The 23,424-nt window shown below is 43.8% G+C and overlaps 1 protein-coding gene across 8 annotated transcripts in view; it reads left to right on the forward strand.

Moving 5' to 3' along the window:
• The window catches only part of FRMD4A (FERM domain containing 4A), a 367,189-nt gene that overhangs the window by 23,279 nt on the left and 320,486 nt on the right, over positions 1–23,424 (forward strand). For 2 of the 8 annotated variants that reach the window (XM_017874468.1, XM_017874495.1), the window contains exon 1: positions 11,160–11,872. The exons of 2 other annotated variants lie outside the window; for them this stretch is intronic. In XM_017874468.1, coding sequence (XP_017729957.1) covers positions 11,729–11,872 — 144 coding nt within the window. In that variant the 5' untranslated portion in view covers positions 11,160–11,728. Of the gene's footprint in view, positions 1–11,159; positions 11,873–23,424 lie in introns of those variants that run through there. 4 more of the 8 variants (XM_017874482.1, XM_017874464.1, XM_017874454.1 and 1 more) reach the window with 2 other exon arrangements.

The following is a 23,424-nucleotide window of genomic DNA, read 5'->3' on the forward strand; positions in this document are numbered from 1 at the left end:
CATCATGCCCGGCTATTTTTTTTTTTTTTTCAGTAGAGACATATTGGCGAGGCTGGTCTCGAACTCCTGACCTAAGGTGATCCACCCGCCTTGGCCTCCCAAAGTGCTGGTATTACAGGCATGAGCCACCACGCCCGGCCCCCAGTTTATTAAGAAACACTAACCGATGGCTCTCACCTCCTAGGCATCTCCTGGTCTCTGAATTTTAAATCACCACCTTTCTTTCTACAACAAGAGGGAAATAACCAATACCTCAAACCAATTTGCTTCTTCTCTAGGGAATTATATTTTAATATAATTTACCTGAAATTATACCACCCAGAGACGTTTTTCTGGAAAAAAAAAAATTCTGTTTTTTTGATGAATCAAACAATCAAGTCTAAGTTCATTGCCCTTATAGGTTTTCAATGCCTTCACGGCCTAGAAGGATGTAATTATGTTTTTTTCTATGGAAGCGTTAAAGGGCATTGCTCTTCTTTGCATCGGTCATTTCCCGGCTCCTCCTGGCTTGTCAATTTCACGGTTGCCTTGGCTCAGGGGAGGATGAACTTTGCTTTATTGCAAATGAGGAAGAGGACTGCTTGCAAATTCAGGAACACATTGAGCATTGGGTTAAGTAAATATTTCACTTATATGGGACACTTGGCCTCTGTCAGAAATTGGCGACCAGCCTGGTGGACATGGTGAAACCCTGTCTCTACTAAAAATACAAAAATTAGCCAGGTGTAGTGGCTCAGGCATGTAGCCCCAGCTAGTTGGGAAGCAGAGGCAGGAGAATCCAGAATCACTTGAACCAGGAGGCAGAAGTTGCAGTGAGCCAAGATCTCGCCACTGCACGACACAGCCAGACCCTGTCTCAAAGAAAAAAAAGGAAGAAAAAGAAATTGGCAGGACAAAGAGGAGGTGCAAAAAGAGGGACTTCTTGTTGACTGATGTACCTGTAGGGTAAGGAGAAATCTTGGCCTTTGCCCTCAGAAAGTTCGCTGAAAATTCTCTGACGAAACCAGCAGACTCATAGAGGAAAAGGCATACAAATTTGTTTGATCATACTTCTATGTGACACAGGAGCCTTCCAAAGGAAGACCCAAAGATACAGGCAAGCCGTCTATTTTTATGCTTAGGTTTAATGAAGTATGGGCAGCCATGTAGATAATACAACTGGACAAAATGTGTCTGATCTAATGCTAATGGACTGAGTAGGGAGAGCCAGTAAGGCCTGTCTGTCTAGATTCTTCTTGGCCTCTATGAGCAGCGTTCCTTCCTTCTGGGTATAGGGCAGGACCCTCTCTGGAATGGGGGTCTTATGACCTACAGTCAAACAAAAAGGTAGGTCAGAGGATCCCTTCCATCCCCTCCCCTCCCCTCAACTTCCCTTCCCAGGCTGGAGTACAGTAGTGCAATCACAGCTCACTGTAGCCTCGACCTCCTTTAAGCTCCTGGGCTCAAGTGATTCTCCTACCTCAGCCTCTCTAAGTGTTGGGATTACTGGTGCATACCACCATGCCCAGCTAATTTTTTTTTTTTTTTTTTTTTGTAGAGATGGGGTCTTCCTATGTTGCCCAGCATGGCCTTTAACTCGTGGGCTCAAGCGATCCTCCTGCCATGGCCTTCCAAAGTGCTGGGATTACAGGCGTGAACCACTATGCCCAGCTGAGAATTTCTTTGTGGCTAGTTTTCACATAGAAAGATGTAAAAAGGGAAATTTAAAGTGACATTTTTAGGTTTTATGGCTGGCTTTGGGAAAAAGGGGTTCTGGTTTCTAGAAACTGCCTTGGGGAAGAGGGATTCTAGTTTGTATGGCTAGGTTTGGAGGAGGATGAGGGGCCAGAGATGGGAGGGCCAGAGATGGGAAAAGGTCAGAGAGAGCTGCTTCGAAGACCTTCATTTTGGGGTAACATTTTCTGAGCCCCCAATACATATAACCTGGCGGGTAACGTGGCCTCAGTTTCTCCTCACCTGCACACCTACCTGCTTCCACCTGCAGGTCACTGGAGTCCCACTGGGAGCGTGACCCCTGCCCTAACAGGAAGAACAGAAAATTGCTGGCACAGGGAGATGGAGCAGTCTCCGACCTGCTTTGGCCTTCCTTTTTTTTTTTTTTTTTTTAAACACGGAGTCTTGCACTGTCGCCCAGGCTGGAGTGCAATGACGTGATCTTGGCTCACTACAACCTCCACCTCCCGAGTTCAAACGATTCTCCTGCCTCAGCTTCCTGAGTAGCTGGAATTACAGGCACCCGCCACCACACCCAGCTAATTTTTGTATTTGTACTAGAGACAGGGTTTCACCATGTTGGCCAGGCTGGTCTTGAACTCCTGACCTCATGATCCGCCTGCCTCAGCCTCCCAAAGTGCTGGGATTATAGGCATGAGCCACCACATCTGGCCTGGCCTCCCTTAAGTGTTCTATCCACCGTAGCTTGTGTTTTCATACACCTTTCCGTTTGTTTGCTCTCAGCATACCTAGTTTCTGGTCTCCTGGTCGACCTGAACTCTCGATTCATTATTCACAGGTACTTTGATTGACTGCTTTAAACCCATTGATTCACCTTGACATTTAAATCCTGGATGACTCTGGTTGCCTGTGCCACTGTGCTGACTTCACAACTTCCCTGGACCTCCAACCCATGATGGTTCTTGGTTTTCTAAGCTCTGTTACCAAATCATAACCCATATCTACCATCCTCAGTCAAACACAGATAAAGAACACACCACACCACCTGTGTAGTCTCATTTGAATGGTTCCAAGAAGCAGAGCTCCAAATGCATACACTTTTATCTACAAGAGATCTTCCTGAGAAAGGACAGCCTAAATTATTCAGCAGTAGTCTGGGCAACTCACTAAATTAATGAGATTATCCTAAAACAGGCCTGATTTTGCATATATCAAAGGATTCATTTTTTTCTTACTCAGAGTCTGAATATGAAAGTCTGATTCATTGACTAATCCAATCTCCATTGACCAACTCAAGACAGATCATTCATGGTAGCTTTTTGTTTTGTTTTATTTTATTTGCGTTGGATTTTCTACAATCATTGGTCTGGGTGTGGTTTCATGAGAAGACTTTTGTTAAAATAACAATTTTTTTTGTTTAATTTTTTAAAGATTTGATTTGATTTGATTTTTAGAGATAGGGTCTCACTGTGTTGCCCAAGCTGGAGTGCAGTGGTACAATCATAGCTCACTATAGCCTCCCATTCCCAGGGTCAAGCAATCTTCTGGCCTCAGCTTCCCAAGTAGCTGGGACTTAGGTCCCCAGATAATTTTTTTTTATTTTTGTAGAGATGAGGTCTTTCTGTTTTGCCCAGGCTGGTCTTGAACTCCTGGCCTCAAGTGATCTTCCAGCCTCACTCTCCCAAAGCATTGGGATTACAGGCATAAGCTGCTGTACCCAGCCTATATTTTTAATTTTAACCGATCATTTATAGAGCGATTGAGATTTCTCTAGCAAATATAGAAAATGTGATGGGCTAGAATAAAATAGATTTTTGTTTGTTTGTTTTTACCACAGTCATGTTGGAATGTGGAGGGCTTGTTGGAGTCCCGACCTCTGGACTCAGTGACACCGTGGGACTGGGCCTTGGGGAGAGACAGTGCCGTGACCAGCAGAGGGTCTCCCAACTGGGCTCTTCGAACGGCCAGATAACCATTTACACCTCTGCTTTCTTTTTCCCCTTGAGAAAAGCATTCCAAGAAAGCAAGAGAAAAATGCAGTCTAGAAAATGGCTTCCCACAGTCATTAGCTTGCCAAAATTGCATCTGCCCTCCAGCAGGGATGTTGACCCCACTTACATTAGTGTGGCCTCTCCATTTCCATTCGTCAGGTCCCCAGCATTGTGAATGCCGTGGTGAATGTTGTTTTCTTTCCAAATAGGAAAGGGAATGGGGTGCTCGTAGACCCGCTCTTGAGAAGCCAACATGAGAAGAACAATGTCCCTGCCTGTTAGAGAGTTTCAACTGCACCAGGGTGGATTTTATGTAGGCATGGCCACCGAAGAGCAGCAAGAGAAGCCACAGCCTGTGTTTTAACAGAACATCCATAGTTGCATTCATTCAGTAGTCATTTCATGCCCGTTACACACAAGACACTTGAGATTTTTTAAAAAGAAAGACTGCTAATTTAAAAAGACCAGTTTTAGAGAGGAAAGAGATTTTATAAGAAATGAATAGTGCATTAAAAACGGAAAACCCTTCTAATAGCTATTACAAACAATATAATACCCCCAACGAGTCAAGAGTTCAAAGGAATTTAAGTTACAGGTTAAAACAAAGTGTTCTTAGCTCTATTTGCCTCTTATAAATTCTACTTGACCTCCTTTATATCTGAAAAAGACGCTGACTTTCTCCTCACTGAGCAATCCTCCAACCTCTTCCCAGCTTCTAGACACACATTTTCTAACCTCTTAATTCCTTTTTGGAAAGGAAGTGTTAATTATCTCCCAAAACACCTCTCCTATGAGCATTAAGTCAGCTTAATCGTCCTCTGCGAAAAGGAAGTGACTCTAGACCCACCTGCCCTTCTCTCTGGAGACCCCTTTCTCAAGCAAGCAGACCCCCTTTTATTATGAACAGGACCCCCATTTTACAACTTCACTCCCACCAGGCCCCAGACCATTGCTCTTTTGAGGGTGTGTAACCCCTAAACAAAACAAAATATGTATTCTTTTCACATAAGGCTTTGATTACACATACGCACGCTTGCGAAGTACCTACTCAACAATCATCCTTAGGAAAGGATGAATTTCATGGAAACCAAATAACAGGAGATTAAGAAAAGAGGGTCTGAGGGCATTTAATTTCCGACTCATGGCCTGGACTGATTTAATTCAGGCGGCTCTGATTTTATTTCTACTGGGGCCTGGTGTGCATATGGGAACTGACTTTCCTAATGGGCAATTGATAGATGACATCACTTTTATGGCCATAGGATCACTCGTATAATCATGTGTGGAGCTTGCGGAGAATATTTCTAAACATAGCTCTTGGCTTGCTGCTCAGGAGTGCTTAAGTCAGAGAGCAGCTCCTGCCTCTCCTGTACTTTCCCAGGGACCCAAAATATTTTTGTATACACAGCAGAACATTTTTAAAAGGTTATTCTCCAGTCCCCAAAATGAACATAGTGAGTTTCCTAGCATTTATATAAATGGGTTTTTTGGGTTCTCTGGTTGAGAAACGATGACGCCATGATGACTCTTGGTTGGAGCTGGGACGTTTTCCAGACCCAAATATGGGATTAAATGTGTTAGTGAGCAATCCTGAAACGCCTTGGGATTTCGAAAGACTGTTTGGGTTTGAGTTTTGCATATCACCCACTCACTTAGCCATACCAGTGCTATTTCTAAATAGCATTTTTTTCCCCCAAAGAACTGGAACCCGGATTAGAAAAAGACAAATGGTAACTTCCAAAATATTTGGACTTTTGCCCCATGGTGGGTGTGAGAGAGTCAGGAGCAGAAGAAGGTGGTATGGAGGGGCTGTTGAGAGAGGAAGAGGACATTCTGGGCTCTTCCATACTGCAGCCTCTTTTCTCCAGATTCCATCTGCTGCAGCCTGCTGGGGGTTAAAGCATGGGGGGCAACAGACCAGCCCCCTAAAAGCAGCCCTTTCTGTTGCTGCCTCCACCCTATCCTACCCAAAGGCCACGTCATAGAATCCAGCTAGAAAACAAAGAATGCCACCACTTCACACTCACTAGGATGGCTGTAATCAGAAACAAGATTGGCAAGGAGGTAGAGAAATTGGAACCTTCACACACTGCTAGTGGAAATGTAAAATGGTACAGCTGCTTTGGAAAACTGTCTGGCAACTCCTCAAATGGTTCAACAAAGAATGACCATCTGACCCAGCAATTCCACTCCTAGGTATGTGCCCAAGAGACAAGAAAAACATACACCTCACAAAAACGCTTACACAAGTGTTTATAGCAGCATCATTCATAATAGCCAGAAAGTGGGAACAACCCACATGTCCATCAACTGATGCATGGATAAACAAAATATGGTCTATCCACATAATCAAATATTATTCAGCAAAGAAAAAAAATGTACTGGCACATGCTACAATATGGATGAATCCTGAAAATATTACGCTAAGTGAAAGAAGACAGCCGCAAAGACCCCATTAATATAAAATGTCCAAAATAGGCAAATCTTTGGAGACAGAAAGGAGATCAAAGGCTGCCTGTAGCTAGGGGGAGTGAAGAGAAATGGGGAATGACAATGACAGCTAATGGGTATGGTTTTGTTTTGGGGGATGAAAACGTTCTAAAATTAGATTGTGGCAATGGCTATATAATCCTATGATTAACAAACCACTGAATTGTACATTTTAAATGACTGAAGTGTATGGTATGTCAATTATATCTCAATGAGGTATTTTTACATTTCACTGACAAAGAGTGATAGGCCACCTTCATTTAAAGAACAAAGCTTCCAACACTACTCCTGTCCAGCATTCTGATTACACGTGGAGATTGCTTAACGGCATTCAGTGGATGGAAAGAAAGAAATATGCAGTAAATTTAAACCTCAGTTTGAGTCTTGTGTTGGAAGGCAGGAAAGGAATGTGGAATTAAAACACGGATTAGTAGTTAAGACCTGGAAAAGTCCTTATGTGACACAGAAGTAGAGCTAAGTGCTCACAAAGCACAAAAGAAATCTGCTTTCTACAAAACCAGAAAATATGGTTGATGGGCATTTCTGAGTGCATCTCTGCCTTTCCCTGTCACTCTTGTGGATTTATTTACTTTCCTATCACCTTCTCACTTTCGAATAAATCGGCTATTGATTTTCCTTTGTTCTTCCAAGAGAATAGATTTGACTTATGCTAAGGCATTAATTCCTTGAAGTTTCTTGATATTAGGCCCCAAATGTACTGGGCTTTGCTATTGGAGAAATTGTCCTTTACCTTGAGACCAGATCAGTAAAAGATAACGAAATGCCTCCAAGAGAATCTTTTTTAAAATGCTACTTGCAGTAGTAGCTGACTTTGACCTAAGATGGGAGTTCTTCAGTCAATCTAATGGCTGACATTTTTACAAATAGATAGCAATAAATAATCCCTGAATGATTAAAATGAGTTCCATTAGCTTGCACTTCTGAACACATTTCTTTAGTCGCTATAAATATACTTCTCCATGTGTATGCTGTTTTCTGTGTATTTATGTATTTGCAAATTTTGTTCATAATTGCACTACACATTACTTGCAACTGAGTTTTTCCTATTCCTTTTCAAGGCAGTAATTATGTCTTAAAACATTCCCAGAGCCAGACAGAGGCATTTGTTGCTTAAAAAAAAAAAAAAAAAAAAAAAAAAAAATTCCTCTGTCTTTACAGAAGCAGTGAATGAGGGTCTGGTAGCAGAGATAGAAAACACAGAAACTCCGAGACGGGGAAGATAATGAACCAGCGGGACGGAGGTGGGAGCTGCAGGGGATGGGGCTGAGAGTCCGTGGGCAGCAGTCATCCCTGCCATGCCAAGGTCCCACCTCCTCTTCTGTTCTGTCTTTGGGCAGGGGAACTCCTGGCACCAGCAATGCCTGCCTCCCTCCCAGGTCAGCCAGTGAGTTAGGGCTTCCAGCCCAAATTCCCTTCCCCAATGTGCAATCCCAGGACCAAGACCTCAGCTTCTCCTTGGGATATTTCCCCAGGACTTACAACAGGCAAACACTCAGCAACTCACCCCATCTGGCCAGCTAACTCAATACTTGACTCTTTTCACCCCTCATAGTAGCAAAAGTCTCATGGAAGGAGGCGTGAGAGAGTGACTGTTCCTCACTTTGTCTTCCTGGTGTCTAATGTGCTATTCCCTACCCTTTAGACACCGAGAGGTCACTGTCCTCATCCATTACTCTTTAGGTTTTGCGATCAACTGTCTAAGTGGTAAACTGCCTAGAAGATGCTTATTTTCTATAATTCTTGAGAAAAGAATAAGGAAAGCGATGAAGAGAGGTTGGGAGTTAGACCAGTCCAGGTCACATGTTCGCCTGGTGAGCCCTGGTGACTTGCTCCAGCTACGTCCCAGTGTGCAGGGGATCTGGCTGGCTGCTGTGCTGGGACCTCCTCTTCTGTAAGATGAAGGTGTGTACACACACGCAGAGAAACACAAGAGACAGACACATACATAGAGATTCACAGAGATTCACAGACACACAGACACACACATAGATACATAATGACCCACACAAACACACAGACACAGCACACACATACATAGATGCACACACAGACACACAATGACACACAGACACATAATAGACACACACATAGACATGAACACACAAGTATGGCACAGGCACATATGCACAGACACATAGAGGGCGAAGACATTACAGCAGTAGACACACACACACCAGACACAGCACACAGAGGCTCAGAGATAGCCACACAATACATACACATTAACATATGATAGAGACAGACACATCAGACACGAGACAAAGGCAGATTCACAGACACCACAGTAGACACACACACAGAGGCACATACATAAGAGACTCACAGAGCCAGGCATACATCGCACACACAGCACACGTAGACATTACATACACCCAGCACTCAGAGGATTAGACACACATAGACACACAGACATGCACTCACACACACACACACACACCTATGGTGAATTGCTCTGAGGTTTCTAAATCCCTTTGAAAAGCAAGGGCATTGTGCTCAGTGGCAGCCATGCCGCTTGCATGCATAGCCTCTCAGAGGCCATGTGAGGAGCTGCTTTGTGAAACTCTGAATTAGTGATTTAAAGGCTAGGGAAGAGCCAGGCACAGTGGCTCACACCTGTAATCCCAGCACTTTGGGAGAGCGAGGCAGGTGGATCACCTGGGGTCAGGAGTTCGAGACTAGCCTGGCCAACATGGTGAAACCCCATCTGTACTAAAAATACAAAAATTAGTCGGGCATGGTGGTGGGTGCCTGTAATCCCAGATACTTGGGAGGCTGAGGCAGGAGAATCACTTGAACCCAAGAGGTGGAGGTTGCAGTGAGCCGAGATCACGTCATTACACTCCAGCCTGGGTGACAGAGTGAGATTGCCTCAATCCATCCATCAGTCAATCAATCAATAAAGGCTAGGGCAGAATCATGTAGATGATTGAAGATAATAGGGCCAGCAAAATCAGGCAGCACTGTCCAACAGCACTGTCACCCCAAGCTTCCATGGGCACAGAGACAGGCGTCTGCTGCTGGTGTCACCAGGCTCCGATTCCAGACTCCAGAGCAAGCCCCACTAAGGAACACCACTCGTGCCCGCAAATGGTAAAGATATCAGGGCAGCTTGAGTAGGTCCTGCTGTTCTCATGAATTCTTGTTTATATTCAGTCATTTTTCAAAAGAGCTTGTTATGGCACCTTTATACTCAAAAGATTCCCAGACCATAAGCTAAATATATATATTTAACTTTTTTAATTGTTAAAGTCACAGTATTTCATCATAGAATAAAACAATGCCTTTAGAACTGTCCCTATCTAGTCCATAATTACATGCTTTGGAGAAGAGTCTGTTTCACAGCCAAAGTCCCCAGAGGACGGAGAGCATTAGTTCAGGGCACACACACTGAAACTAACTATGATATATCTTGCATTTGTTTTTACATGAAAATACCGATGTAGTTAGCTAATGTGACTGGGAGCATCATTTTCTGCACACTGTTTGCTTTTTAATTTAATTTCTTCTTCACCCTCCCTCCCTTTCACCCTCCCTCCCTTTCATCCTCCCTCCCTTTCATCCTCCCTCCCTGCCTCCCTCTTTCCTTCCTCCCTTCCTTTCTTTCTTCTTATCTTCCTATCATCCTACCTTCCTTCCCCTCCCCCCCCTTCTCTTCCCTCTTAGATAAAACTTCCTGGTGATGGGGTTTTTGCAGAAAGGCAAGATTCTGTTGTACCCGTCTGCTTTTCATTACTGGGGTGTAAAAATAAAGAAATAGTATACAGGAATAAAATTATGCATCGTGTTTTGCCTTAGGGTCATTATTCAGGGAAAAATGATAGAGCTATTCAAAAAAGAGTTTAAATTAAAATGGGCCAGGTGAGGTGGCTCATGCCTATAATCCCACCACTTTGGGAGGCTGAGGCAGGATGATCACAGGAGGCCAGGAGCTTGAGATCAACCTGGGTAATATAGAGAGACTCCCCTAAAAATAAATAAATAAAGACTGCCTTATATTAATTAAACAAATCAATGCATAAATTCAAAGCAAAAGGAAAAAAAGGTATTAAAAGAACGTAATTTAGAGAAACAAAAATTTTTATCCTAAGTTTCATATTATCAGTGGTAGATAATGTCTTTGAATTACCAGATCATGATAAGTAGAGGGAAAGCTATCAGCCACATGCCATGCTCTTTATTATCCACTTTAAGTATGTCACCTCATTTAATCCTCACAACCTAGTGAGGTAGGTACCATTTCCATCTGACAGAACAAGAAATAAGTCAGAGGAGTTCATTAATTTGTCCGAGGCCACACAGAAAATGACACAGCCAAATTCAAACTGAGGTTACATAGGACTGCAGGATGCTCTAGTAGATTAGTACATTTTACATTTCTACTTTTCTGATGGTATTAGTTAGGATTGAAGAGACAGATGATAAATAAACAAGTGGAATGTGGAGAAGGCAAATATGCCTTATAACTTACCATGATTTTTCAGGACTGTACAATCAAAATGACATTAAAGATTAAACATGCTTCTTCTCTTAATTGTACAGCTAGGTCGTGGCTGCATTCTCCCCTCCCCCTTCTTTCCCTTCCAGCTTTGGAATCTCACCTTTTGGTATATAATTTATTGAATTAGGATGCAGATGCCCTTCTAAAATAATCAACAATCAAAACAATGTATGAAATTCCAATGGTTATGACATGTTTAATTGAAGGACTTTCCTTGGGTTAATTTCTACCTGTAGCTTACCCAACATGCATGTAGCTTACCCAATGTAGCAAGACCGTTTATAGGAAGTAACCCATCATGAGAAAAAAAAACAAAACGGGATAGCTTGACCTTACCTCCTTTTCCCTGCTTTCCTCCAAATCTTGGATGTTGGTATGAAATCCATCAGAAAAGTATTCTTTCCAGCCATTTCAATCCCAATCTAAACTTGGGACGCTTCCAAAGAAAATGCCTGGCTTTTTACAAATTGCCCACAGAAGTAGCAATTTCTCCAGTGCTGCTACAGAATGGGACTTTTTGCTTGACCATGTGGAAGCTCGTGGGTTCTCCAAGTTGTAAAGAGTTAAGAAAAGAGATGGAATGTCTGGGGAATGTTGCATGGAAGGCTGCAGCCCTCTGCTCTTAGCTTTCTTACCCTGGAGGGGATCCCAGACTCGGTGATGCTTCTGGGTCTGAGGTATTCACTAGGTTCTGTTTGATCTGCCGAAGAGCCAGCCTCAGTGCACTGAGAAACAGGGATGTGCCGTTATCCGCACGCTGAGGTTTATTTTTACCTTGTCCGCGGTGAGTCCCTAGAGACAGGGAGAAAACATTTTAGGAGGGAGTTCGGAGCCTTTTGCTTATCCTTGAAGGAAAGCAGTCTCTGAGGATTAGCGAGGGTGGTGGTGAGGGAAGGTAGGGGGAGGAGAGTCAGAGGAATCAGAGTTATTTGGACTGCATTTTTTCCTTGGCTGATTAAATCTTACTGACACTGGCACTTTGTGTCACTAAAAGAACACAGCCCTGGATGTGGGGCCAGGGACCAGAGGGGTGGCGGCAGAGTCTGGGACTGGCATGGCCGCTGGGCTGCTTGGCTCTGAGGACCCGCCTTGGAGCTGGAACCTGACTTGCCGGGCGCTGAGGACCTGCCAAGCCGGTAACCTTCGAGTTCTGCAGCTGATGCTAACACCATGGTGCATCTCCAGGGCCGTCTATCAGGTGGGACCAGAAGCTCCTCTTGCATTTCTCTGAAGCATGGGAAAGTGGCGGTGAATGGTGGGGAAGGGGGCTTGAGCTACTGTCACATGCGTTCGGGACTCTGAAGCATGTTACATTTAACAGGGAGCAGTTAACATGAGCAGAGCCTCATCTAGGTGTCAAGCATGCCATACGGGGCACCGCATGAAGTGCACTGTGGACATGATTTAATTCAGCTTTCAAAGCCACCCGATTGAGGAAGTGCCCATGTCACCATCTTGATGATTATTGTCACCATTTTGAGATGAGATTATTGAAACTCAGAGAAGGATGTAAGTTGTTCAAAGTCACCCAGACAGAGCCTGGTGATTTCAACCAAAGTTTTCCTGGCCGCAAAGACAAAGGATATTCTTTCTATAAGTCCATGCTCCTCTCACAGCGGATGATTTATCAAACTGTGTGTGCATGTGTGTGTGTGTGTGTGCGCATGTGTGCGTGCGTGTGCATGCATGTGTGCCTGGGAGTATGCATGTGTGTGAGCACGTGTGTGCATGCGTGTGTATGTGAGTGTACCCATGTGTGTGTAACTGTGTGTTGGGGGTGGTGACAAGCTGATAAGGGGAGTGTGGTGTGTGGGACAGGAGGCAAGGCGGGAAGATCCTTAGGCATCACCACTGAGCCTCCTTTCCTTTACATAGTGGCCTCTGGATTCAGACACACACCTCTCAACCCAAATATGAGAAAAGGAGAGAAACTTTCCTGAGGGAGAGTGGCACTTCTGAGTCAGTTAACTGGTGGTGGGTGCAGAGCACTTCAAAAAGGGGAGACAAGAGTGTCTGCCTTCTCCAGCTACCAGTCCACTTAGGTGGCAGTAAGCCACGTCCCTGCTGGCCACGGAGACTTCAGTCCTGACAGCCCCAGCCCTGCCTGAGAGTACCCAGATTGCATGGGGAGTGGAGGGTGCAGGCAGTGTAGCAAGTGAAAGAATGTCCCTTGGCCTGGCTCTTGAAGGGGGATGTCACTTGTTTTTCCTCCTCTGACGGGTGTTTGTAACCCAGTTCATTTCATTAAGTTGACTTGAGTGGTTTTGGCCTCCCCTCCTATGAGCTGGCTCATGACAATACTTGTAACCCAGCATGCCCAGCTGGCCTTCATATTTTTTGGTGTAATTTGGTGGTCTATAATCTCTTAATAAACCGCACTGGCTAAACCACCCGTCCCCTCGCTCCACCCCTCCTCCTGGAATGTCTGGACTTTCAGGGAAGGGAGGCTCCCTGGAAGATGTGCCCGAGGGTGTCAGGTTGATTTCACAGATGGGCACAGCCCCCCAGGACCCCTGCGCCTGCTTCTTCACCTGCCCCTGGGCAGGCGAGGGGTAGACCCTTTACATGGCTTCTGAAGACTTTTCTAGAATTCTTGTGCTTGAAGGACACGTACCTAAAAACTTTAAACATCAAGTGTGTCTGTCATAGATCATATGTGAAAGAAACTTACAGAGAACTCCTTCCAAATTTGACAAGCATCTGAAAAATTTACATAAGATTTCCTATGACAGGTTGTGAATCTGAAAGAATCCTGGGGGCGGGGAAAAATCCCCAGCTGGGAGGTTCAAGCAGTAATGTGGCTGGTTTGTCCATCTGAAGCTTTTCTGAAACCGTGATTTAGAGTCAAAGTCCCCAAGCTGGGTATGTAGCGGTAATTACTTAGTCAAGATGATTCTCTTTGCAGTGATTACGAATGAGTTTTGAAGCCCTGGCTTCCGGCTTCCACCTGTCACTTTCTTTTCATCTCCTTCTTTTTTTGGTGGGGGAGGGAACAGGGTATTGCTCTGTCACCCAGGCTGGAGTGAAGTGCTGCAACCATGACTCATTGCAGCCTCGACCTCCCTGGGCTCAGGCGATCCTCCCACCTCAGCCTCCCAAGTAGCTGGGACCATGTCACCATGACCAGCTAATTTAAAAAAAACTTTTGTAGAGACGGGGGGGGTCTCACTATGTTGGCCAGGCCAGTCTTGAACTCCTGTCCTCAAGTGATCCTCCTGCCTAAGCCTCCCAAAGCACTAGGATTACAGGTGTCAGCCCCCATACCTGGCACTCTTTGTCTTTTAAATCAACTAAGCAGGGTGGGCTAGCCCCGCCTCAGGGACCTTTTTCAGGATTTTCCTTAACGTCCTAGGTATACTGAAGAGAGTGCTGAATGATTGGCTACCAGGCCTGGAAAAGAATACATTCCTGCTCAAGCATGACTCAGTTCAACTCCGCAGACAGGTCCTGAGCAGCAGATAGGTACCTGGCCCTGTCGTGGGTGTTTGGGACTAAAAGGCTAACCATGCCTCGTCCTTCTCTGTGGTCTCTGGCCAAGCCAGGCCCTTGGGGGCAGATATGGCCAACACAGGCAGCTGGGAGGTAATCCCCACAGGTGGGTCTGGAAGGCAGCCAGGATGGCAAGTCTAAACCAATTCACCAACCTGGGAGGCTCGGTGGACAAGGACCAGTTAGCAGCCTGCAGAGCCAGGCCGAGGGGGGCGGGAAAGGAAGAGGCGGCCCAGAGCAAGAGCAGGCTGGGGTGGTCTGCAGGAGGTCCAAGATTACCAGCCCAGGGTCAGCATTTACCTTCTCCATCCCTCCTTTCTACTGTCAAGCAGGGGCGCTTTAAAGGCACATCAGCAATGGTACACAGGCCGTTTCCCATTCTTCACAGTCTCACAGGAAAGAGCCAAGAACACAAGAATTGCATTTCAAAAAATAGAGACTTTGAGAAAAGTGCAGAGAGCAGCTGCCTTTGCTCAGGAAAACTTCACTGTCCCCTCAAAAAAAAAAAATCTGTTAGTCGCTCCTAGCCTTTGCTTTCTCCATTACAGCATGGGAATGATAGCTTCATAGCATTGTAGGGCTCAAACAAGCGATGGAACCAGGTGCAGTGGCTCACGCCTGTAATCCTAGCACTTTGGGAGGCCAACGCGGGCGGATCACCTGAGGTCGTGAGTTCAAAACCAGCCTGACCAACATGGAGAAACCCCATCTCTACTAAAAATACAAAAAACTAGTCGGGCATAGTAGCACATGCTTGTAATCCCAAGTACTCAGGAGGCTGAGGCAGGAGAATCGCTTGAACCCAGGAGGTGGAGGTTGCGGTGAGCTGAGATCCGGCCATTGCACTCCAGCCTGGGTGAGAAGAGCGAGAGTCCGTCTCAAAAATATAAAATAAAATAAAATAAATACAATAAAATAAAATAAGCGATGGATGTGAAAGTGTGTCGCAAAGACTAAAAAACATACAAATGTGAAATGTTGCTTTTGTTGAAATATTATATTTTTGCATCTTGGGAAAGACTCATCTTCAGTGTATTTATTTATTAGTGATATGGTGATTAATGGCCATTTTAATGTATTTTTTTTAAGCAGTACTTTTTTGTAGTTTGCGGCGTCTCCATTGGCTAAGGCGATCGCTGATGGCTCTGGATGAGTTCAGCTGGGGAACTTTTTAAAAACACCCATACTCAGTCCTGACTCCCAGCTGTTCTGATTTGGTTGACCCGGAGCTTAGTTGTTGGGATGGTCTAAGGGTTTTTTATTCTAACGTGCTGTCCACCTGGAGTGACTGAGCTGAAGGGGCCTCATTCTGCACACAGTAAAAGGCAGCATCAGGATCACTGGGGAGACGCTTTAAATATGTATAAAATGTCATATGCACCGCACGCTGAAGTGCAGTGGTGCAATCGTGGCTCACTGCAGCCTCAACCTCCTGGGCTCTGGGGATCTTCCACCTCAGCCTCCCAAACAGTTGGGGCCACAGGCATGCGCCACCATGCCCAGCTAATTTTCCTATTTTTTGTAGAGATGGGGTTTTGCCATGTTGTCCAGACTGGTCTCAAACTCCTGAGCTCAAGCCATCAGCTGGTGCCATCCTCCCAAAGTGCTGGGATTATAGCGGTGAGCCACTACGCTCAGCCTACACAATCCGTATTAACACGTGATTCCTGATATTAGCAGGAACTAATGACAGAGGACAAAAAGTCGTATGTGGCACCTGACAAATGAGGGTGTGGCAATGACTTGACAAGATGACCAGGAGGACTGACTCAGAGCATTCAAATTAAGCCCATGGCTTGGCCTATCCCAGGCAACCAATCCATGTTAGCTGTTTTTTTGTTTGTTTGGTTTGTTTTGTTTTAATTTCTTATTTCCATAGGTTATTGGGGAACACGTGGTGTTAGTTATATGAGTAAGTTCTTTACTGGTGGTTTGTGAGATTTCGGTGCACCCCTCACCCAAGCAGTATACACTGCACCCAATTTGTAGTCTATTATCCTTCACCTACTTCCCGTTTCCCCGAGTCCCCAAAGTCCATTGGTCATTCTTATGCCTTTGCATCCTCATAGCTTAGCTCCCACTCATGAGTGAGAACACATGATGTTTGGTTTTCCATTCCCGAGTTACTTCACTTAGAATAATAGTCTCCAGTCTCATCCAGATCGCTGAGAATACCGTTAATTCATTCCTTTTTATGGCTAACTAACATTCCATCGTATGTATATACCACAGTTTCTTTATCCACTCATTGATTGATGGGCATTTGGGTTGGTTCCACATTTTCACGATTGCAAATTGTCCTGCTATAAACATGCGTGTGCAAGTATATTTTTCGTATAATGACTTCTGTTTTTATTATCATGAGAAAGAATGTGATCACTCCAGGTCACACGCAGAGGCAGGATGTGGCCGTGGTGTGCTACTCAGCACAGGGGTCCCCTTCTCTGAACAGCACTCATCCCCGACCCTGGAGGGAGACTTCTGTCCCATCCAGTTTCCATCTCACTCCCAGAACCATGGCTGTGGGTGAGTGGCAGCCCCCTGCACATCTCCAGCCTCTTCTCAACAGGGACTTTTGTTTTTCCAAGTGTCTTTTACATATGACTTCTTTATCACGTTACCCTCCCAAACCAGGGTTAATGGTACGGCCTGCAGCTTCCATTAGGTTAGTACAAAAGTCACTGCAGTTTTTGCCATTACTTTTAATTACAGCAAAAACCACAATTACTTTTGCACCAACCTAATGTAATTGGGGGTAGGGGAGACTTAAAAGGAAAATCATTAAAAATTATACAAACTTACACTTTGGGAGGCCAAGACGGGCAGATCACCTGAGGTCAGGAGTTCGAAACCAGCTTGGCCAACATGGTGAAACCCTGTCTCTACTAAAAATACAAAAAAAAATTAGCTGGGCATGGTGGCAGGCACCTGTAATCCCAGCTACTGAGGAGGCTGAGGCAGGAGAATCACTTGAACCCAGGAGGTCAGGAGTTCGAGAGGTTGCAGTGAGCCGAGATGGCACCACTGTACTCCAATATGGGCAACAAGAGCGAAACTCTCTCTCAAAAAAAAAAAAAAAAAAAAAAAAAAAATACAAATTTAGATATGAAAGAAAAAGTCACAAGTTACAAATGTAAGAAAGCTGACAATTATGAGAAGCATCACAAAATTCAGAAAAGGAATGTGTGTTTATTAATTAACCTACCAGCATCCCTATTATCCTCTTCTTCCTACCTATTTTGGTTGCCTACTCTCTGATCTCTTCTTCACAAGATAATGATTTCATAACATTTTCTACAGAGAGAGAAGAGAAAGCTAAGTCTGTCTTTCCCATGGTATGGCTGATCCAAATTTGTCCTTTCATTACTGAAAGAAAGAAAGGTTTCTTTCCAGTTCATAACTTGTCATTGGAAATACTGTGCAGATTTTTAGAATTACTGAAGAACTTGGGAAGACTTCTTACAAGTTTCTTTTTATATGATCGATTGCAGAACATGCTGTTGAGAGTAAGATTATAGGTATATGTCATCTAAACACAGGGATTGCAGGAACATCCAATTATATTCTAGTTCCTTCAGTAAAGAAAACATTGTATAGTGCTTTTGTAATTCTGTGTCTTATATATTAAACATACTCCTGACAGTGGGAACACTTCCGCCTGTGACCAGGAGCTATGAGAATGGAACTCTCCACTTACTATCTTATCAGTCCGAGGATTGGAAGATTCCTCTACAGATGGGTTTCTGGCTCTTGGCATTTTAAATCTTCTTTCTCTTCTGCTAGCCACATACCTTCACAGCCTAGCGCCATAAGATGCAGCCATATCTTGATAAGATCTCTAGTCCTTCATGAACAAGGTGGGTGAGTCGGCTTTTAGGGGTGAGGGTTCTTGCTGGAAGCCATTTCTACGCTGGTGCAGCTCACCGTAACTTGATTACAGATGGCAATGTCTGTGGACTTCAAATATATTCCTGACTCCCAAACTGAATTTATCCTGACCTTTCTTCTTAGCTGAATTCAAAAAAAAAAATAAAATAAAATAAAAAAATGCCCAGTGGTCATTCCAATGTTACCTGAGCAAAAGAGGAAATTTGACAGAGGGGAAAAGTCAACATAGAAACAGGCATTAATTGGCCAGGCGCGGTGGCTCATGCCTGTAATCCCAGCACTTTGGGAGGCCGAGGCAGGCAGGTCATGAGGTCAAGAAATCAAGACCATCCTGGCCAACATGAAACCCCGTCTCTACTAAAAATACAAAAATTAGCTGGCCGTGGTGGGCACCACCAGGTGGTGGGCACCTGTAGGCCCAGCTACTTGGGAGGCTGAGGCAGGAGAATCACTTGAACCAGGGAGGCGGAGGTTGCAGTGAGCCAAGATCACGCCATTGCACCACTCCAGCCTAGTGTCACAGCAAAACTCCGTCTCAAAAAAAAAAAAAAAAAGAAAGCGGCATTAGTTGTAACTGATGACAATTAAAATACCTCAGTTTTGCAAACAATGAATGCATGAATATCTTGCTAGAAATTGTCCCGGAGACTTGCAAGATCCCATGAAATGAGGAACCCTGAAGTTTAAGCTTCATTAGTTTCATGACAAATCGAGTTCTGTCCTCTCTATTGCCTCCCCACCCACCCCGACCCTGCCTCCAGCTCCACACCGCTCCTGGCTATGCAGTAAAACTATAGGAAAAATAAAATAAATAAGACCAACAATCTGAATTATTGGCTTACCATAAATTCCTTCTGGCCCCAAAGACGTAAAACACATATGTATGGCATATGTAAACCTGTTTTAAATTTTTCTTTTTAAGTTGGAAGTCATTCGTTGGTTAATGGGCAGGGGATTGTATTTTTTTTTTTTTTTTTGGGGTTTTTTTTTTTTTTTTTTTTTTTTTTTTTTTTTTTTTTTGGTCTATTTGTAGAAACTGCATGCTTCATCAGAGTCATCAGAGTTGTGGACTTTGTTCCTGTTTTTTTATTTTCTAATGCCTGTTGACAAAGCACCATCAAGATAACACGCCTGGTCCTCTCCTCTCCCTGGTTCTGGGATGGCTGTGTTGAGGGTCACAGGGTACACCCCACCTTCCTCCAAGCATGAATGCCCTTGAATGTTACATGGTTTTACAGTTATCAGTGGTTCACCCATCACTGCTGCTTCTAGAAAGGAAATATGGACCAGTGGCTAGAGTGAACATCCATGTGTTAGGAGTTTGAGAAGGGTCCTTTTCCTAATCTGCATAGCAGTTCTAACCTAATGCTTTAACACTGGCTGTCTGGAGACCACAGAGCCAGGCCTGCAATGACCTATTGATACCGAATTTCTCACACACTCTGTAAGAAAAACAAGTGAGCTAATATGTGAGATCACCTACCAACCTAGACTAGGGTTTGTAATTACGTAGAACACTTTGTGTGTTTTCTTCTTTGTAGAAAATATGCTTCTGAAACTGAGAAATTCTAGAATAATGATTTTGAAAATGCATCTCTATCAACTGTCCACATGATTAGTTATAGTGACATCAATGATCCATTCTCCTAATAAAGAACAATTCCTCTAAAATGAGATTGGGTTTTCAATGATTCGTTTTTATCTTCACAAACAACTCATACAACCAATCTGGGACTGATGGATTCTGCCATGACCCAACCAAACGTTTCCACATGTGGAAAGTTGGGCTTTGATTGTCAATTTGCTGTTTTTGCTGTTCCCCTTTCATCATTCTGTTATGGCAATGTATGTTTTAAAGAGTGATGCCCTGCATATTATTTAATGCCTACATATGGTGTGGGCTTGGCCTTTTCTCTGATGATCTACATGTGTGGTTAAAAAAAAAAGAGGCTTGCACCTTAGCAAATCTATTAAACTTCTCTGTCAAGTCTGCACATTTGTTTGTTTTTAGTTTTTTTGGGGCATTCGTTAAGGCCCTAGGTACCTGTCAGTAAAGGAAGATGTGTTTACATTTCTACCGGTGTGCTTCCATTTCACTCACCCTGTCGTTTGCAACCGTACTTTCTTAAATTGACACGGAAACATATTTTTGCAATAGGATGGAAAGCAAAACTCTCACTTCTTACATTTTCAAATTGTTCTTCCTTGATGTGGATAGTATTTGCAAACAACCTAGCAGCTCAATTTTTACTTTGTTCATAAAATATTCTTGAATCTGACACAACATGGGGTATGTTTTCATTCTCCTTGAAAGCACTTTTCTTTGTTCCAGTGAGTAAATAATACTTTGTTTGGAGGTTTACAATTAGGTGCCAGTTTTTGCATCAGCCACCAGTAATTTGGGTTCTGTCTCTCCCGCCATATGTTAATCCACCACCAAAGCATTGTGGGAATCAACTCAAAATTTGAGCTTTTGATCAACAGCCAACTACCTTTGAGCACTGAGGGCTTCTAAAGGTCTACTTAGGTGGAGCTCAGGAATAGTAATCCCACTGGAAGAACAGCCAGGGTTTTACTTAAATTGTGTTTGTTTTGGAGTCTCCTGTGGTGGAACTGATGGAGATGATCAGGAATCTAATTGCTCTGCTATTCCCTTGAAAAAATGCATATTTCACTAAATAGAGAGTCTATTTGCTTACCATTCTCAAAAGGTTCTAGTCTTCACAAATGGGTGTCTTTTCAAAATTTCATCATGTAAGAGACAAGTTTTGACACCAAAAAAAACTATATAGATGCATATCTTTTTGAAATGTTCAGAGTATATTTCCAAATGCATTTTATTATTTTTGATTCTCAATACCCTTGGGGGTAAGTACTGTCATCTTCATTTTTATAAATAACGGTATCGTAACGAGACTCAGAGAAGTTAGTGGCTGGTCTCCTCTGGGGAGAGATCTCAACAGCCACCCTGTAGACATTTGTTCTGGGGCAATGATCAGCTACAGAAGAAATGGTGTATTCGGAGTAGTCTCTTTCAACAGACTCATTTGGAAGAAGATGGCTAGTAGCAGCTGCAGAAGCTGAGTGGCTAAGTTCCTCTACTTCTCCATTAATTAAATGAAGATTCATTCATTCATTCATTCATTCATTCATTCATTCATGTGTTTGTTCATTCATCTAACAACTAATTAATGAACACCCTCTATGTACCAGACATTGAGCTAAGTTCTGGAGGTAGAATGGTAAATTCATTCATTCATTCATTCATGTCTTTGTTCAATCATCTAACAAATAATTAATGAACACCCTCTATGTGCCAGACATTGAGCTAAGCTCTGGAGATATAATGGTAAACCAAAATATATATGTATATATGATTGCATATTCTTATAAAGGTGGAAATCTAACATCATTTACTCAGCAGCATTAATATAATGATCAGACAGTTTCAAGTCAAATTAAAATTGGAGGTCAATGCTTTGAGGACAAGGCACCTGGTAACCTAAGAGGGACCTTGCCTTTTCTGTGATGTTGGGGAAAGCTATTTGAGGGGCACTATTTGGTCAGAGGTCTTAAAGATAAGTAGGAATTAACTAGGCTGAGGTGGTGGGAGGTGGACAGGCAGAAGTCACATTTGGTATCACACCTAAGTTGCTATGACAGATGGGAGGACAAGAGCTCTGAACCATCAGGTGGCTTTATTTAATAAGCATCATGTGTTTAAAATCATTTACAATGATGTTGCCTATACAGCTTGGCCACTGGCCCTCTCTACTAAGCACTGTCGTACCCACCACTGGCCCTTTTGAAAACCAGCTGGTCTGTTTTGGAAGCCTCACCACCCAGCCTCAGATGGAAATTTTCTTCATTCTCAAGGGTATGAGCTCATCACCACACCAGATGGGTTTCCAGTGAATGACTGTCCTGCAATCTGATTATTTTCATGTCGTGTTAACTCCCTTTGAAAAATGGAAAGAGGATATGGGGGTGTCTTTCTCATCTTTGTAAGTTGGAGGAGAATTTCCTAGTTGTGGCCACATCCTCTGCAGATTGAGAGAGAGCATACCATTTGGAAGGAGACATAAATTCTGGCTAAGGAGCCACTTACAATCATGTTTTAACTGTGCTTAATCCATTTTTACCATAGGGGTCATCAGTTAAAGTAACTTTAGCTTCTGCAGTGAATAACTTGGAAATCTCAGTGATTTAACACAAGAGAAATGTATTTCTTACTCATAAAAAGTTAAACATGCTCTGGTAGGTAGACAGCCTTCCGTAGGATCATTCGATGTCATCTTGTGACTCTGCCCTCTGGGTCTCAGTGTCCTCTTCACTTAAAAAAAAAAAAAAAAAAAAAAGAGGGCAGAGAATGGAAGAGCTCTGGTGAGAGATTTTTACGGGTCAGACCAAGAAGAAGTGGGTCTCCCCTTCTTCTCATTGGCCAGAACTTGGTCACATGACCACACACCCAACTACCACACAGACTGGGAAGTGCAGGTGGGTTGGGCTGCCAGTCAGCCCATCCCAGACAGTCAGCTTAGCATGATATTAGAAGCACGTGTCCTGAAGTCCACGAATTATATATGAGTCCCTACTCCAAGAGGGTAAGTCTGAGTACAAATCACTTCCCCTTTGGAGCCCAAATCCTCTCATTTATAACATGGCAATAACATTATTTGCCACATAGTGTTATCCTCAGGAATGAATGAGACTATATATATAAAGTACATAGACCAAACCTGAGAAATAGTACAGGTCCAATCAATGTTTAGCCACAGTTATCAATTTATTCCTGGGCTACAAAATCAAAGCAAATCTCTAGATGCTTGATCTTTCTGTGTCACCTGAGAAATGATGAGTACAGAACAATATTCCTTAATGTCTCAAAAAATTAAAGCGTCCATTTCCAAAATAAGTGTAGGATTGTTACTATTATCATAACTGTGGTGAGTTTCCTTTAAGTTTCCAGAGGAAATTCATTGAAGGCTTTTGACAAACAATTTTGTCAGGAAACAAGCTGCCACCAAAGATTCTAGGCAGGCAATGTTGGCGTCTTGGGTAGCAGATACCTCCTGGGGCTCATAGAAAAGTGGAGTTCGGCCGGGCGCGGTGGCTCAAGCCTGTAATCCCAGCACTTTGGGAGGCCGAGACGGGCGGATCACGAGGTCAGGAGATTGAGACCATCCTGGCTAACACGGTGAAACCCCGTCTCTACTAAAAATACAAAAACTAGCCGGGCGAGGTGGCGGGCGCCTGTAGTCCCAGCTACTCGAGAGGCTGAGGCAGGAGAATGGCGTAAACCCGGAAGGCGGAGCTTGCAGTGAGCTGAGATCTGGCCACTGCACTCCAGTCCGGGCGACAGAGCGAGACTCC

The sequence above is a fragment of the Rhinopithecus bieti genome, unplaced genomic scaffold (genome assembly GCF_001698545.2).
Source record: "Rhinopithecus bieti isolate Rb0 unplaced genomic scaffold, ASM169854v2 scaffold_1012, whole genome shotgun sequence".
Lineage (NCBI taxonomy): Eukaryota > Metazoa > Chordata > Mammalia > Primates > Cercopithecidae > Rhinopithecus > Rhinopithecus bieti.